General features: G+C 37.2%; 1 protein-coding gene across 1 annotated transcript in view; it reads right to left on the bottom strand.

Moving 5' to 3' along the window:
- Positions 1-992: 992 nt before the first annotated feature.
- LOC128221622 (DNA-directed RNA polymerase III subunit RPC1-like) overlaps positions 993-18,371 on the bottom strand; it is a 29,977-nt gene continuing 12,598 nt past the window's right edge. Inside the window, exons 12-35 of the mRNA XM_052930230.1 lie at positions 17,986-18,127; positions 17,460-17,600; positions 17,157-17,226; positions 16,831-16,958; positions 16,477-16,612; positions 15,967-16,216; positions 15,497-15,696; positions 15,153-15,266; positions 14,784-14,941; positions 14,421-14,576; positions 13,663-13,790; positions 13,405-13,487; positions 12,789-12,881; positions 12,169-12,264; positions 11,775-11,926; positions 11,107-11,193; positions 10,711-10,776; positions 10,365-10,481; positions 8,819-8,930; positions 8,435-8,607; positions 8,186-8,254; positions 7,896-7,959; positions 7,626-7,695; positions 993-2,234 (exon numbers count right to left, since the gene is read on the bottom strand). Coding sequence (XP_052786190.1) covers positions 2,156-2,234; positions 7,626-7,695; positions 7,896-7,959; positions 8,186-8,254; positions 8,435-8,607; positions 8,819-8,930; positions 10,365-10,481; positions 10,711-10,776; positions 11,107-11,193; positions 11,775-11,926; positions 12,169-12,264; positions 12,789-12,881; positions 13,405-13,487; positions 13,663-13,790; positions 14,421-14,576; positions 14,784-14,941; positions 15,153-15,266; positions 15,497-15,696; positions 15,967-16,216; positions 16,477-16,612; positions 16,831-16,958; positions 17,157-17,226; positions 17,460-17,600; positions 17,986-18,127 — 2,884 coding nt within the window. The 3' untranslated portion in view covers positions 993-2,155. The remainder of the gene's footprint in view (positions 2,235-7,625; positions 7,696-7,895; positions 7,960-8,185; positions 8,255-8,434; positions 8,608-8,818; positions 8,931-10,364; positions 10,482-10,710; positions 10,777-11,106; positions 11,194-11,774; positions 11,927-12,168; positions 12,265-12,788; positions 12,882-13,404; positions 13,488-13,662; positions 13,791-14,420; positions 14,577-14,783; positions 14,942-15,152; positions 15,267-15,496; positions 15,697-15,966; positions 16,217-16,476; positions 16,613-16,830; positions 16,959-17,156; positions 17,227-17,459; positions 17,601-17,985; positions 18,128-18,371) is intronic.

Below are 18,371 nucleotides of genomic sequence, written 5' to 3'. Positions count from 1 at the left end.
CCCTCATTGTCCAGGCAGTTTAGGAGATGTTTATAAGCACTTGTTGACGGAAGACATAAACCGATCATAACAACCAACCTTAAAACTGAGTTTCTAACACCATACCCGATTTCGGTCCTAGAACACACTCTCCTATGTATCATATCAGAGTCACTGCTGAGGGAGTAGTAAACAGCTAGTTTATGTAAAAACATCTTTGGCTTCAGGCCCTAGCGTAGTACCAGGTCATTTATTCAGTGTTTGCAGAATTGATGAACTAGCACCAATATTTATCAGGTTCTTTAATTCAAGCTTTCATTGACCAAGACACATCCCGATGACAGAAAAACTACGTGAGACTGCCCCGATCTTTAAGAAAGGTGATCGGTGCACAACAGAAAGCTATCATCAGTCGTCACTTACCTCAGTCGTCTGCAAGTAGAGCAGCACATTGCCAGCAGCTTCATCATGGCTCATTTGGATACAAACATTAAACACGATGCACAATTCTTGTTTATAAAACGAAGAACATGTAAACCTCAACTTATCCTGACCTTATTAAACCTTGCTAGCACCATGGATAGCGGAGGTTGTACATTATAATGCGAGATTTTTGCAGGGCCTTTGATAATGTCTGACATCACAGTACCCCAGTAGCACGTTCACAGCCAGAGGCCGTTCAACCACAGGCTTACAACATGACCTTTCTGTAACCATATGCTCAAACCATGACCTTGCAGAAAGCGTTCTTCCCAGATACCATTGGTGGTTTGAAGGGGGAGTCTTGACAGCCGTTTTTTACCTGCACTGTTTTATAGATATTTAAAGACTTTTATGTTCTTACAAAAACCATGCCCCAGTATATGCCAGAGGCTGTTATGTTCTATTATGGCAGAAGACTGATAACATGAAAGCTATATGAAGACATTTCAAGTTATTGATACATGATAATGTAAAGTAAAAAAATAACACATTCTACACATCTTTTTTATTTATGTTTGGTACATATTTGAAGAATCAAGAGCTGCCACATGAACATGACAAATGCCCCTAATTTGGCCTCATCCGAACGATAGCCAATTTACCTCTAAGTGTGACCTTGAGATAGCATGGATGCTGTTGTACATTTCTGTGAAGTTTGATCAAAATTTGAATACAGTTGAGTAAACTCCAATCGTGACACAACTTCTATACTTTTCCTTAGTATACCAACATAAGTATGAGACATTTTCCTAGAATTAATTATTGACTGCATTGCAGAATACATCATGTATAATGTTCGGTCAATCTATTCCTGTCAGTTAACATGCAAGCACATTTACCACCATTTAGGTGTATTTCCTTTGTAATTCAATGGGTAAGGTTTTTTCTGCACAGAATAGATCGTTCCCCAACATGATTTTGTTTCACATATGTACAATATATACCTGTAACTTGTAGTAACCAATGCTCCTAGGATTCAATACACTCAGAAGCTTTAGTTGGTTTGAGACTATTTACTTAAATGAAATAAAACATAAAGCTGTTCCAACATACTTTGAATTAATCAACAGTTAAAAAACACTTTTTTTTCAATTTATTAGTTTGCCATCTATGACTACATGACTTTAACATCAGTTCATTTTTAAATTACCAAAATGTCAAATTATTTAAACAAGAGTGTCGTGGAGCGGACATGAATGTTTCATCTTTTTTCATTCAAACAAGGGTCATAACTCAACAAATACAGTTACGGGCCTTGATGTACATGCTCATGAACAGTTATTGGGAGTTATGGCCAAGGTAAATTATTGTACTAAGCTTATGTAGCTAAAGAATGACACAAAGGTTATCAAAATACTCATTACCCAGACTGGAAAACAAAACAATCAAAGCTAACAAACTTCAGGTATCTTGAAACTTAAGAAATCTGGACTGCAATAAACACATATCTTTGTCTGATTTGTAATACAATTTTCCTGGGAAATTCATACAACAAAACACTAATAAATACCCAATCACACGTCATGTCAATAATAAAGCTTGTGCACTGGTCTTCACCCCATCTTGACAGTTGGCTGTCCCTTGGCAGTGCCTTGGTACTTTGAGTTCTCAAAAGACACTTTGTGGATTGCACCAATAAATTGATTAGTCATAAATAAAGGGTTATGTCCCCTCATAGTGTATGAGCAGGATGTCAGTTGACTATGCCCGGCACATGGAAGTCAGGTATGTCGAACAGAAGAGGACGCTGGATCGGCGGCTTCTTGTCTGCTCTGAACAACATGTTAAGGAAAATAACCAGAAATAACAATGTCATTGGTTTGTAAATTTTAAGAATTGATGATAATTCATAGGGATTTATTCGCAGGCAAGTAAGGTATGTGTTCTAAGGAAGTGAGTGTGTGCATTTTGTTAACTGTTTTGCTTACTCTATTATTAACCCATTCCTGTTTAATGTGGTGCATATAATCAATACAGGTGCATATAATCAATACGGGTGCATATAATCAATACAGGTGCATATAATCAATACAGGTGCATATAATCAATACAGGTGCATATAATCAATACGGGTGCATATAATCAATACGGGTGCATATAATCAATACGGGTGCATATAATCAATACAGGTGCATATAATCAATACGGGTGCATATAATCAATACGGGTGCATATAATCAATACGGGTGCATATAATAAAACTAGCATATCAAACTTATTTTCAATTATTTTAATTTCAAAATATGATCATTGGGAAAAGAAGCCATGTTCACCAGATGGTGTGTGTGATAGACATAACTTAAGAGGTATGTTTATTTTTGCCACTCTTGCGCTGATCATCTTATTAATAGCAAGCAAATTCGTAGAATTGATATTCCCCGCCTGAATGGGCTAAGTCAAGGAAAGGAAATCAATTGTTGGTGAAATAATTATATATGAGTTTGAGTTTGATTGCAACTGTTTGAAATAAAAAAAATATTGTATATAACATAGCATATAGAATAGATCAAGAAACGTAGTTTATGACTCCAGGTTACTCAGCTCCAAACTAATCTAAGATTTCATCAAGGCAAACAATCTTATCAAGTTTCATGAAGATTGGTCCAGATATATTGCCAAAAAATATAGCCTCTAGAGTGTCCACAAGATTTTTTAAGATTTGTCCCAGTGACCTCATTTTTGACCCCACATGACCTATTTCATTAAGGCAAACATTCTGACTAAAGTTGTGCATTACTGACTATTCAATACCAATGTTTGGTTGGGGACACAATTTTTTCAAAGATTTCACCTACTGACCTGGTTTCTGACCCCATGTGACCCAGTTTTGACTATTAAACAACAATCAAGGAAAAAAGTTTGATTAAGTTTCATGATTATAAGATTGCCTCTAGTGTGTTCCCAATCTTTTTTCTTAGATTTCACCTATTGACCTTGTTTTTTACCAAAATGACCCACTTTAAAAACAAAGTCAAAATTTAACCCAATAGAACATTCTGACCATGTTTGAACATAATCTGAGCAATCACCACCATAAAATAGTTTCAGACGAGATTTTTGAAAGATTTGACCTAATGACCGAATTTGATATCACATGTGACCCAGTTTAAAACATGTCCAAGAGTTCATTAAGGAAAACATACTGATTAAGTTTCATGCATATTAGACCATGCATAGTGCCTCTATTGTGTTTCACAGATTTTTCTAAGGTTTGACCTAGTGACCTAGTTTTTGACCCCATGTGCCCTACTCTTACAAGTGGTCCATATTTCATCAAGGGGTACATCAAGACCAAGTTTAAACATAATCCGACTTATCATTTCCTTTCCGGACAAAAAATCCAAGGTTTGACCTAGTGACCTAATTTTTGATCATATGTGACCCAGTTTTACATAAGTCCAAGATATCATCAAGAAAAACATTCTGATTAAGTTTCATGAATATTTGGCCATGTATTATGAGCTCTAGTATGTTCCAAAGATTTTTCTAAGATTTGACCTAGTGACCTAGTTTTTGACCCCATGTTACCCACTTTTTTAAGTGGTCCATATTTTTTCAAGGGGTACATCATGAACAATTATGAACATGACGACCAATTTTTACACATGACTCGTCGAATTTTCAAGCACACTGGCCTTACTGTTAATGCCTATCTGCAGTGTAAGAAACAAAATTCTAGATTTAATTCAGACTTCAATATCAGAACAGAATATGGCTAACATCATCAAAAATGATTTTTTTTATTAATACTTTTTATCACAAAGATATAGTTTGGACAAGATAGATCAAATCATTGGCAACGCTGGTCCTTTTTTTCTGTTACAATCCAAGATATAATGACTGACAATATCTCGTTTTAATGGGTTAATTTCCCTTGAAAGTCAAAATTGAAAAACAAAACATTGCTGTAACAATAAATATATAGATACCACTTTGTAGCACTTGATTGTACTTTTATTCAAGCAAGCTTGCATGAGCATGTCAAAACTTTAAACATATGCCAAGCATTGATGGCATTCCATCATGAATATTTCATTGCAGTACCATTTTAATACCCAACAAGGGATGTTTGTCAAACATTATGCCCCCCCCCCCCCCCCCCAGTGCCATGTTGTCAGGATTATATGGACAATTGAATGAAATATGCATGGACTGAAATGACAGCCGATTTTGTCACTGACATTGGATGCCGTTGAGGCAGTTTTAAGATTATGACTAGGGATGCAAACGAATGGCAAAATTGATACTCAAATATTCGTAATTCTTTCGATCGAATATTGGAATATTCGATTACCATATTTTAAAAGTTGTAGTTAACTATAACTATCATTATATAAGTTATAGTCGGTGAATTTTAACCCTCGTTTCTCGTAGTTCAGTATGCGCGGCGGACCCTAAATTTCCCCAAATGAGCCTATTAAATTCCCCGAAGAAAGAAAAAGCAATACATCATGAACAAACAAAAAAAATCGAATAATTTCAATCTGCTGCCTTCATATTTGTTAACAATGTGAAATGAGATGGATTCCTGGTCAAATAGCTTCATGTGTCAATGGAGGGTCTTTCCGTAGGATGAGCAGCCTCGTTCTGGGATTGACCTCTACTAAATATGACTACAGAAAAACCAAACCAACACGGGAACTACATGTAGTTAAATCGTAATAATAAAAGGAAAACATGTGTGGACTTTGACATTTCTATTGTACATCAAAAGAGGTAAAATATCTTAAAACGCTATACTATACATTTACATTTCAAAGCACAAACATTGAATCGAAACATGGAAAACAGTTTAAAGAAAATACTTGTAACTACATTATTGAAGCACATGCCATTCATATAATCATGGCCATTTGAGCAATGTTGCACAGCTTAATTTGCTGCCAAGACAACACATTTGTGTTAAGGCCAACTCCTTTAATCCTTTCTTGGCAAAGGCATTTAAAATTTACCGAAAATAATTGAATGTCTTATGTCACTTGTCTAATAGGCAGGTATTGTAAAATTACGGGGACTTTTTATCGTGTCCTACAATGTGTCCCTAAATGACTGATGGCGCGTGTATATTGTATTGTCATCACATTCACACCCCTGGCATCATGGGCCAAATACTGTAAAAACAAGACAAATAAACTTTAAACGAAACAACAGAATTGTAGGCAAAATGTTTTTAGTCCTATTTATTCAACATTTTTTTTTTGAATACCGATTTTGATATTCGAATACCTAACGTTTGATCGAATATTTGAATATTCAAATATTCGTTTGCTTCCCTACTTATGACCAATCAAAGTGTGAGGATAGAGTGTGTTATGGCCATGACCTTTGACTGTATGACCTCAAAATCCATACCAAAAACCTAAATGTCAAGTTTGAGGGCCATGGAGTGCAGGCATTGTCAAGTATTCACACAGACAAGCTTTTTTGTTCAAGGTCACTGTGACCTTGACCTTTGACACGATAATACCTAAAATCAAAAGGAGTCATCTACAGGTCAGACGCATTCCTAAGTCAAGTTTGAGGGCCATGGGTGCAGGAATTGTCGAGTTATCACTCAAACAACATTTTCACAAAAAAAAATAACAAAGGGCAATAACTCTGTAATTGGCTGAAATAGAATTGCGGTTCCTGTACACTGCACTTCCTCTCATTATGATCTATCACTGTATGAAGCTTTATTAAATTACATCCAATAGTTTTCAAGTTATGCTCCAGACAATAAAAAAGTAACAAAGGGCAATAACTCTGTAATTGACTGAAATAGAATTGCGGTTCCTGTATACTGCACTTCCTCTCAATATGATCTATCACTGTATGAAGTTTTATTAAATTCCATCCAATAGTTTTCAAGTTATGCTCCGGACAAGAAAAAGTAACAAAGGGCAGTAACTCTGTAATTATCTGAAATAGAATCGCTGTTCCTGTACACTGCACTTCCTCTCATTGTGATCTATCACTGTATGAAGCTTTATTAAATTCCATCCAATAGTTTTCAAGTTATGCTCGGGACAAGAAAAAAGTATTAAAGGCCATAACTCTGTAATTAGCTAAAATAGAGTTATGGTTCTTGTGCACTGCACTTCCTCTTTTTGTGCTTTACCAATGTATGAAGTTTCAATAAATTTCATCGTGTAGTTTGCAAGTTAATGTCTGGAAAAAAAACTGACAGCAAAAAAACAAATAAAGGGCAATAACTCAGTAATTAGCTAAAGTAGAGTTATGGTTCTTGAACACTGCACTTCCTCTCATTGTGCTTTACCATTGTATGAAGTTCCAATGAATTCCATCCAGTACTTTTTAAGTTATACTATAGACAAGAAAAAGTGACAATGGGCAATAACTCAGTAATAAGCAAGAATAGAGTTATGGGTATTGTATACTGCACTTCCTCTCATTATGCTCTACCATTGTATGAAGTTTAATCCAATTCCATCCCCTAGTTTTTAAGTTATGTTCCGGACAAGGTAAATTGCAACAGACTGACCGACAAACCAACCGACCACAGGGTGACTCCAATATACCCCCTTCAAGTTTCGTTTGTCAGGGGTATAATAATCAACCAGCAGAATAACCTAGATTTCTGAACCAAATAACAGTGTTGGAAGTTAAGCACAATCAAACAGCAGAGTAACCTATATTTCTGAGCCACATAATAGTGTTGGAAGTTGAGTATAATCCAACATTAGAATAACATTATGTTCTGAGCAGGGCTTCTAAAGACCGGCAATTTGCCGGTCTGGACCAATTTTGGCCAAGCCAGACCGATTTCAGTTTAAAAAAGTGTAAAAAAATTGGTCCGAAATGTTCTCATTTTTTTTAGAATTTCGGTCCAAAACGACTAAGTCAGTCAAAGTTGTAGAAATACACAAACATTTACGGGTCATTCACACATTCAAAACTACCCCCAATAGGTCATAAAAGTGTCTTAGTTACCATGAGACTGATGCCACCAGCTGCTTTTTCAGCTACGCTGAACACTCTAAAGCCTATCTGTTAATGCTCAACTTGCATTGTGTGGCTCAGATATTGTGTTGCTCTGAGCAACACAATATCTGAGCCACACAATGCATGTTGAGCATAATCCAACAGTGGAGTAATGTACAGATATCTTCAGTGTTTTCTTCCTGCTTGTAGCAGCCCAGGGCAGAGCCCAGAAAGGATACTTGTGTAGAAGCTGGAAGAGCCCGGTGCCCACCGTCATCGGAATGCCCATGATGATACACTCACTAACACCTGTAATACATACACAATGTACAGTGAGGTATATGTAAATACTATATGAATGGCATTCTATTTTTGTACAACTTAACTTTTGAGGAATAAAAATGTTGGACAAACTTACATGGTTTTACTCTATAACAAAAGAGGTAAGTTGATTGGACACAATGATGGGACCCAATGCAACATCTATCTTATAATTATGTGAGACTTACCCGAGATGACGTCCTTCTGTCCGTGGTAAGCCGCTTCAAACAGGTGGTCTGCAGTCTTCTCAAACTTGAAAATACACAATATATTACAACATATCCAGACAACTTACACAAAACATTCAGTGATTAAATAAACCCAGTGCATTTACTTTATCATTTTTAGGGAAGGCGAATAACTCTAGAATTCCAGGATAACCCTTGCAAAAGAATTAAGTTATGTATAAAGCATTGATTGTAAGTGGGGTTTGTGAGCTACCGGTATATGCTAATGCATCTGGTAAGAGTAAACTTACTGAAGCCAGCATGAGGACACTCTCCTTCATCTTGGCCAGGCCAAATCTTGTCACTCCCAGCACTTCACCCTGATGTTCAAAATATCCGCTCATAAAACAACAAATATGTAAGTACTGGTTTATACTTACAACATCCCATGTTTGAGTTTTAAAAGAGTTACCTTCAATTGACTGTAAGTCATAAAAGCTCAGTTTAGACCACATTTAACTAAAAGTGAAGATGAAAATTTGAAACACATATGCACCTACCTTGTACGTCATGAGGTCAGCCAGCAGCATGACGTGTCGAATGTCAATGCTCATACCGTGGCTCGACATTGTGTAGTTGATCTCGTTCATGATCGTTTTCCGTGCAGCCTCAATACCCAGGGTCTTCTCAACTTCAATTGTGTTGTTTGAATTTGCATGTGTGCCTTTTACCCCTGATATATAATACAATAATTGTGTCATGGTCCTTGATTATATGGGCAACATAAATGTAATTAAGGAAATATCCTCACATGCTATCAACCTCTTCCAGCAGAATCTTATCCTTTGATTTTAGGCCAAATTCATAAACATCTGGCTTACAAATGTTTTAATATTCAATCTAATTGCAAAATTTGATGTGCATAACTGACAAAAGATTTGTACCTTGTGTTGCCATGACACTGCGCAGGTTGTTTCCCTCTACTAGAAGCTTGTATGATTTGTCCCCCTTGCTCTCATCTATGTGGATTACAGCCCTTGTTACTGATTGGATTCCCTACAAACAAGTTGTGTAAAATTTCAATATCAGCTCCACCTCACCATCCTAGTGTAATAGCGTGATAACTGCATATGAAAATAGAAGCAGATGTTGAGTTATTGCACTGAGGCGTCCATATGTGCCTCAGGAATTGTATTATTTTCTGAGCAAAATCTGAAATTGGGGGCAGGCAACTGACTGTAGCTGTGTACTGCCCTGATACCTCAGTGGACTGCCCCAATAGTTCAATGGAACACCCAAATAGCTCATTGGACTAACACCAATAGCTCCCTCGACTGGCCCAATAGCTCAGTGGACTGCCTGATAGCTCACTGGAGTGCCCCATAAGTTCAATGGACCACCTACATAGCTCATTTGACTGACCCAATAGCTCACTGGACTGCCCCAATAGCTCAGTGGACCAACCCAAAAGTTCAGTGGACTGCCCTAATAGCTCATTGGACTGCCCTGATAGCTCATTGGACTGCCCTGCATTAAATACTTATTTGTTACACCCCAAAACATGATGCTCAAAAAAGGTGTCACAATGTTCATTCTATTTTGAGTCACTTGATGATTTTTCATTCTGTTTAATGAGAATGATGTTACTTCCTGTTATCATGTGGGATTGTTTACAAAAAAATTGTCTGTTGCAAACGCAAATCACTTTTAGCGAGTGAATATCACTTTCTATGGTTTGTCACAAGAACCTTTGATTCTCAGCATACTTCATCATGACCTGTCACAGTACTATTCAGGTTCCTTGGTAATGACGAGTCACAGTACTATTCAGGTTCCTTGGTAATGACGAGTCACAGTACTATTCAGGTTCCACAGTACTATTCAGGTTCCTTGGTAATGACGAGTCACAGTACTATTCAGGTTCCTTGGTAATGACGAGTCACAGTACTATTCAGGTTCCTTGGTAATGACGAGTCACAGTACTATTCAGGCTCCTTGGTAATGACGAGTCACAGTACTATTCAGGCTCCTTGGTAATGACGAGTCACAGTACTATTCAGGCTCCTTGGTAATGACGAGTCACAGTACTATTCAGGCTCCTTGGTAATGACGAGTCACAGTACTATTCAGGCTCCTGGGTAATGACGAGTCACAGTACTATTCAGGGTCCTGGGTAATGACGAGTCACAGTACTATTCAGGCTCCTGGGTAATGACGAGTCACAGTACTATTCAGGCTCCTGGGTAATGACGAGTCACAGTACTATTCAGGCTCCTTGGTAATGACGAGTCACAGTACTATTCAGGTTCCTTGGTAATGACGAGTCACAGTACAATGACGAGTCACAGCACTATTCAGGTTCCTTGATCATGACGAGTCACAGTACTATTCAGGTTCCTTGGTAATGATGTGTCATAGTACTACTAAGCAAACCTTGATCATGATGTTAAAGTACTACTTAGCATACTTTCATAGTAATTTTTAGCATACCTTGATCATGACATGAGGAAGTTCTTTCTTCCAATGCTGCATGATGTAGTACATAGAGCTCTTCGATGTCTCCTTCGGGTGGATAGTTAACACTGCTGTGCTGTGCATTTTCACATTCTGCAGGACAATAATCGGTAGTGAGATAATTAACGAGATAAACAATTCAACTGGTTATTCTTGATGGTCATTAAATAGAAATCAGTAAGGAAATCACATATTTTACAATATGAGATGCAAATGCTTGTCCTTTCTGATAAATGTGCCTTAGGTGCTAATGCTGCAGAAAATGGCAGACCAGATTATTAAAAAGTCTTTAAAAGATGTGTTTAACAGAAATCTTGTTTACCTGTGGTTTTATTTTTAGTTTTGTAGAAACAATGGAGTCCTTGATGGAGGCAACACAGACTTCCAGCTGGAAAATTAACTCTTACATTTTTATTTTTTTTAAATTAAAAACATATGTAAGAAAACTATATGTTGCACATTTATCTATTAATCAGCATTTTATTTCCATATGCAGATCAAATTCCTACCATGGAGTGATTTAATAAGTAAAGCTTATCGCCTTATACCTCATATGCTTACTTTATACTTTGTTTCTATTTTATATGAAGCAGATTCATGCCTTTTGCCAGTATATCTGAGCCTTAAGATTATATGCTAACAAAACTATCAGAAAGTAACTTTGGATGAAAATATGTTCAAAAATGTATATTGCTATGAAATGATGAGCCTATTTGACCTTAAGAAGACGTATCCTTTCAAGGTCAAGCTTGACTAGGATGAAGCAGTCGTCTGGTAGAAACACCTCCTCCAGATACTCAGACACCTGGAATAAACAACAAACAGTATCGAAATTTAACAATACATATTTTCATGGAATGGCAGTATAAAATCTCAAGACTTGCCAAACTCATTGCATACATCAAGTGCAGACGATACAGCCAATGCTGATAAGGCCCATATTGGCAGACCATACCGCACAGTTTGACTATACAACCTAAATTGAAAGATCACTGAGCCCTGGATAAAAACAGGACCAAAATGGCCCTTATGAACTCACCTGATTAAAGTGACCAACATGTCAGTGATTGCTCAGGAAGATTCTTCTTGCTAAGGAGGTAAGTGACCATATGGCAAAGATTGAAACAAAAGGTGGCTAATTTATTTATAAAATACGATTAAGAGATTATTTATTTAAATATATGCCTATCTGGGCAGTATGGGATTTACTGATCTAGGCCATATGATTTATAGTTCTAGGTTCTATAGCTTTCACTTCTGTGCTCTAGTTTTGTTGAATCTCAGGGGCTTTGTCTTGAAACCTGGGCTGCATTGGCAATGAGCAGAATTGCTTGTATATTTACATAACATATCTAAAACAGAAAGTAGAAAACATTTAGAACTGACCTCCCCGAGTGTTGTTTTCTCTATGCGTCCCTTGACGACCCTGGCAAACTCTGCATCATCCTCAATGTCCAGTTGGGCAGTGATGATTGGCGTACTGATATTCTTTGACGCATTCATTATCTCCTTGATACGTGGCACTCCCTGTGTGATGTCTGAATGATGAGTCAAGGTCTTATACTTAAGCTTTCTCAAATGAATCAAGATTATATATTGGATGCATTTCTTTGATTAGCTTCCTTTTTATGAATTTTCTAATGTCATGTAAATATTTACTGTACAATGCACAGAACTAATGAACAATTAACTTCTTAATGTACACATTGATTTCGGAGAATGTTCCATTGACAACACATCTCAAGCTTATTAGTTTTGATGAGTAAAAGTGCAAGGATACTCATGGAAGCGACTCCGGCAAAATGGAAAGTTTTCAGTGTCATCTGTGTACCAGGCTCCCCGATACTCTGGGCACACACTGCTCCCACTGCCGTGCCTGGTAGGGTCAACAAAGGGTTCATGAATAGACATGCACTCTGCGGGAAAAATAACCGGGGGTAACTTAAGATACATTTCTATAAACACAATTGTAAAAAAACCCTCATTGTTTCTGATTTCACTGCCAGAAGATAAAAGGTTGATAAGTTGGGATGGTTATTTTTTGTTATTTTTGTGGTTAAAAATGTGTGTTTATATCATGTTCACACTGAAGAGTCACGACTTGGTTTGGGTACATTTGTGCATCTTTCTCGTGCAAAGAACTACTGACAAATTATCCCGAAAGGTGAAAATAAATTAATGGTATATAACAAAATTAGAGTTGGGTGTAAAAAAAAACTAAGGCAGGTCAGGAAACCGGGAACTAATATTTTTTGGTTACGCCTCGTCTAAGAAAAACAATATTAATCTTAATCTTACTAAGAATCTCGCATAAGAAAATCTTTTTCTGTCAATGACATAATGAAGGTTGCAATACAATATAATTATTAAACAATGAATATTTTCTGTCAATGACCTTACCTGGTTCAATTTGTGCCCGCATGTACTTTTCCTGACAGCATTCCAGGAACCTCTCAACTTGAGTATGAGTTACCCTATCCAGCTCATACAGCACTGAAACAATGCACTCAACATCTGCATTCAATATACCTCACTCCTTTTATTCCCTATACAGTATAAAGTAAACTTCAGCTGACAACAATTTTCACTCTTTCCTACATTGTTCCCTGCTAGCCCACCGATACAGGGTTTAGCTTTTACTGTTTTGTCTTGTTGTTTGTTATATAGTTTGGTATCAGACTGTAATTGATTGATGAAAATAAAATACTTCTTAAATTTGTGAAATATTTTTCGACCTGTAACTTATTAAAACCCTCAACCCAAATTAAATAAGAAATATAGAAAGTTCAACAGTGCTGCCTACAGTTTTGACCAATATGCACTATTCCCCTCTAGGGAAGCAATCGTTAAATAAAACAACATTATGTACCCTACTTATCTTTATGTTGCCATGTTTGGTATAGGGTATACCATAATTTTGCATTTCTGAATCTTTAAAATATCATGAAAATATTTTAGAATTGAAACACTTCACTTCAACCCTCCTGAGCAACCACAATAATCCCTGGTATGTTACCTGGTATGGAGGCTCCACCGGCATCCACCTCATACCTACTGCGAACCTTGCTGATCTTGGCCGCTGTCTTCTCAGCAAACTCCCTGAGGTAGTTGTTTATATCATTACTTATAGATGCATTTATATCACACATGAACAACTTTAAAAACTAAATAAAAATCAAATATCCGAGTTCCTACACAGACAGTGGGGGATGTAGTCAATGATAAACAATTCCAATTCCCATTTATATAGTAACAATGCGCATGATGTTCAGACCTGATGTCCTGTTTAAAGCTTTCGCTGCATTTGTTGTACTTGTCAGATGCAAGGCCTTCTTCTAGGATGGCCAGCAGCTCCTGTCCTTTCAGACTTCGCTCATCCCGGACCCCGACACACGTACATGCCTTGACAGGAATACAATAGACCAGACTGAATTCTTCTACATACCAATTTCACAAAACCAATTCACATTCTAGCATAGAAGCAAGAACAGTTGCATGTATTGAAGTTGAAAGCTTGTATCCTCAGTATTCACAGGCATACCTATGTTTTAAGTGAAGTGGCAAGACTAGTGCTGGAAAAAATTAAAATCTTACAAACCCTATGTAACATGGGTCATGTGCAACAATGCTCAATATTAAAATAATTACATGTATAACAATGTGTGCATGCAATTTAAATCATGACATTTAAAAAAAAGCTTTACAAAAATTCCTTGAACACAATGGAATTACAGGATATTTAATATCTGTAAAAATGCAATGTTCTTAGAAACTCCCTGACATCAACAGCTTTCAAATCATTGCGCACTATGACACATGTGGCATTTTGTACAAAAACTTGTATTCAATACATATAGATTTTAAAAGATATTCAAGAACAGGATCAATCATGCGTTTCCGGCATGGATGGAAAAGTCTGCCCCTTCAGTAACTAGACAAGCTTTGCTACCAGCCTTTGCATGAGCCCTTGGATGGGAAACACATGAAAGACACATTACATTATCACATGCAGTGGAAGCCTATGATACATACCCTGACATGGTCATACACCCTATGAAAGTCAACAGGTGTATCCTTGCCCTCCATAGCTGCTGGATCTAGGCTGTCAGCACCATATGTAAACTGTACAATGTCACTGGTGGAGCTGCGCACTGTCAGGTCATACTGGGAACACAGGTCCTCCAGACTCTGCAAGAACAGGATGTAAAATAATAGAACCCTCATGCTAGACTGTAACATCAAATCTCACCAAGCTACATGTCATGACTTATTATTTACTATATTATATAATAAACCATGACAAAGTGTCTGAATAAAAGGAGAAAATTAAAACAACTTTGTGAAATATTATCTTTAAATTTGAAATGTCTGAAAATATGTGCCAAAGGCACCTACCTTAACCAGTCTGCGCTGCATATATCCGGTCTCTGCAGTTTTGACAGCTGTGTCCACCAGCCCCTCTCTGCCTCCCATTGTGTGAAAGAAAAACTCTGTGGGTGTCAGTCCACTGTAGAAACTGTTCTGAACAAACCCACGGGCTGATGGGTCCTTTGCTGAAAAAGGCAGATGTCAATTTCAGAACAGCAAAACTTTCGCTGCTGTTTCTGATCAAGATGTCATGCAATTTTAAATTCAGAAAATTAAAATCTTTCAAATATGACATGCATGATTAATGACCATTCATAAGTATATCTACCAGAATTCCCTTTTAGATCTATAGTTTTCTGAGAAAAAACTCCCCAGAGTTGTATTTGTTTCACATACAGTGCCTCTCAAAGTGTGGCAGGGCCCTGTCCTCGAACCCGTTTGGTACCCGCTTGCCACTGATGGCCTGCTGGCCCACACACGCTATCATCTGGGAAATGTTGATGAAGGAACCTGTAACGTAAAAATTATGTTACCTTTAAACATAAATATGAGGTCCCCCTTTTGCACACATATGAAAACAAAAACAGCAAGAACTAATTCAACTTTCAAAATCATAATCAAGTTTTTTCCAAATTATTTTGGCAAATTCTAGAAGGTAAAATACAACAAGAAACCGATCACCCCATTCAAGTTAAGTAAACATTAATTAAGACCAATGCAAGACAGGACCCGGTATGTACCTTTAGAGCCACAGACTGCCATGGTAAGTGGGCTATTGCTTGAGTGAAGTTCACGGAGACATGCCTTGCCCGCATGGTCTCGGATCACAGAGAGCTCACGGAGAATCATGGCCTCCAGTGTCTCCTCCTCCGAGCAGCCTGGCTGTGTTGTTAGCCGACCTTCCGACAAAGCACGGATATATGTGTCACACTTGGAGTACCTGTGAATATATATTCACACATAGAGCACACAAGCCATCGAGAAGTGAAAACCAAACAACTCTTCTTGCTTTTCTTGTTAATGTTGACTTAGATTTTTTTGCTTTTACCCCTGCTGTAAAGATCTAATTAAAACTTCAAAACATCACTTAAGAAACTAAATTTGTAAAAGCATCATGAATGAATTTAAGATTCCAATGGCTAAAAGCCAAGAAAGCCCTCAAATATGCACACTAAAGTATTCATGTTTAATAGTGTGAAGGCAAACCCACCCTTCATCCAGCAGTTGATGCTTAGCCTTCAGCAGCCCCTCCCCAGGGGTAACATCTCCAATGCCAATGGAAAATCCCCGGTTGCTGAGGTAGGCGGGACAGAGGCGGGCCAGTCTAGCAAGGCAGCGGGCTGTGTAGATCTCTCCATAGTCCCGCAAAATGACGTAGAAGATGTTGTTCTTGGAGCCGGAGCCCAGGGTACCCTTGTCCATGGAGCCACACAGCAACTCACTGTTCCTGATCACCACAACTGGAAATAGGATCATGTGTGGAAATAAAACAACATAAATTATTCCAAAGAGATATATAAAGTCAATGAATAAAATTAAACACATTTGCATATTTCAAGATGACAAATGAATACAGCCAATATCTGGTACATCACAAGCTGCACTTAATACAGACTCATTCCTTATATTCAATTGGTCTACTATACCTACGAGTATGCTTCAGGATCTCTCAACAACGTACACTATTAACAGAGACCTCAATTTATTTGATTGTACCTACATGAATCATTAAAACAGAGGTCCTCGTTAGAGGTGTAACTCTTGCCCCTGGTTCGCAGGTTTGCCTTCACCGGGTCCTGCTTGTTGGGCCGCATCAACACGCTGAATATCTGCTTCCCAGACCACAGACGTATAGGCTAAACATTAAACAATGAAATATTATTAATAAATAAGATAAATTTAATGCTGTTTTTGCTCTTCTCTCATTTCCTTATATATAAGTATTTATCAATTAAATGTGTACTGAAATACAGTCTTCATAAAATGTATGGATTGTATACTGTATTCTATTAAAATAATATTCATTTCTCTGTTAATGAAGATAATATGTGTACAAATACTGGTATTGTGTAACCTTCCAAATGCATGGTGGGGGAAGGTCCACCTTGACCTTCTCATCAGTGGAGGTCAACATTGAGGTTATAAGCTGGCAGGTCCTGGCCCGGTCAAAAAAAACATTCTTCTGGGTGATCAGGTACCCTCCTGTGATTAAATAAAACAAAACCCAACTACATGTAACATTATAATAGCAACAGGACAGTGCACAAGACTTGGCTTCAATTTTTTTTTATATTATTTAATAACACATTTCTGATAGAGACATGATGATAAGCACAAGCAGCAACTACAAAACCAAAGCTGTTGCAGTAAAACTTGCTATAAATATGCAGCTCCTCTTACCCGTAATGAAGTCCTGGATGGCAGCAATCAAAGGCTCTCCATTTCTTGGAGTGATCATGTTGGACTTGGACTGGAAACATTTAAAGTAAAAACATTCACATAAATATCCCCTTAACATCACTATGTATAATATTAATTTACAGTAAAAACTGTTGAAATGGCTTTGACTTGGATTCATGTCACAGTTCAACACGGAAGAACATACTTTTCAAGAAATTATCCGAATTTGCAATTCGCATTATTCATTAGCTGCGAGTTTAAGAGAAAACTATATTGATTTGAATCAGGCCGTGTGACACATACCCCCATAAGTATGATAGCCTCTGCCTTGGCCTCCTCGGTCTGGGGAAGGTGGAGGTTCATCTCATCTCCATCAAAATCAGCATTGAACGGACCACAACAACACTCGTTGAAACGGAATGTTCGATGGGGTTTGATCTTGGCCTAAGATAAATGTTTTAAGTATTAGAACAGTTAATCTGAAGAAAGAGATATTAAGTTTTCCAATCTCAAGGAAGTTATCCATAAAAACAACTGGACAGTCTGATCCGAGAATCAGTTTTAGCAAGGTTTTCAAAAAATGACAGGGTGCGACATGGTGCTACCAAAAAAGGACAGGGTGCAGAACCCTTCTAGAACTATTCAGCCTTATCATCTTAAAATCATCTGAGAATTGTATCCATTTTTTTGTTTAAGGTTGACTTTATCATAGATAGTGATGTAAAAAACACACATATAATTAAAACACTCTGAAAATCTTTATGAATGTGATATTAAAACACCCATTCTTCAAAAAATGTAACTATGAACACTGTTTTGGATAACTTACATAGAATGCCTGTATGCTGAGTTTGTGCAGTGATGGTTGCCTGTTGAATAGCACAATGTCTCCATCTATCATGTGTCTCTCCACTGTGTCACCTGGCTTCAACTCCTTCGCAATCTTTTCACGATTTCCGTAACGCAAAAACCTACAGACAACTTTCTAGTATTAAAAATTGTTGAATGTTAACATTAAATTCTGACCCATCCATGTTTAATCAAATAACCTTAAGATCTTATGAAGCATTTCATTTCTTACTTTTCTAAATCATGAACTATTTTAACTTTTAAAAATAATGTACATCAGAATTTTTCGCTAATACCGTAAATTTGTTTATCAAGGTAACTGAAGGCCAAAAATCACAGAAAGCATTCTGATACACCATAATCTGT

The sequence above is a fragment of the Mya arenaria genome, chromosome 2, assembly GCF_026914265.1.
Source record: "Mya arenaria isolate MELC-2E11 chromosome 2, ASM2691426v1".
Lineage (NCBI taxonomy): Eukaryota > Metazoa > Mollusca > Bivalvia > Myida > Myidae > Mya > Mya arenaria.
Note: the sequence above shows the minus strand (reverse complement) of the source record. Positions and strands in the feature narration are given on the sequence as shown.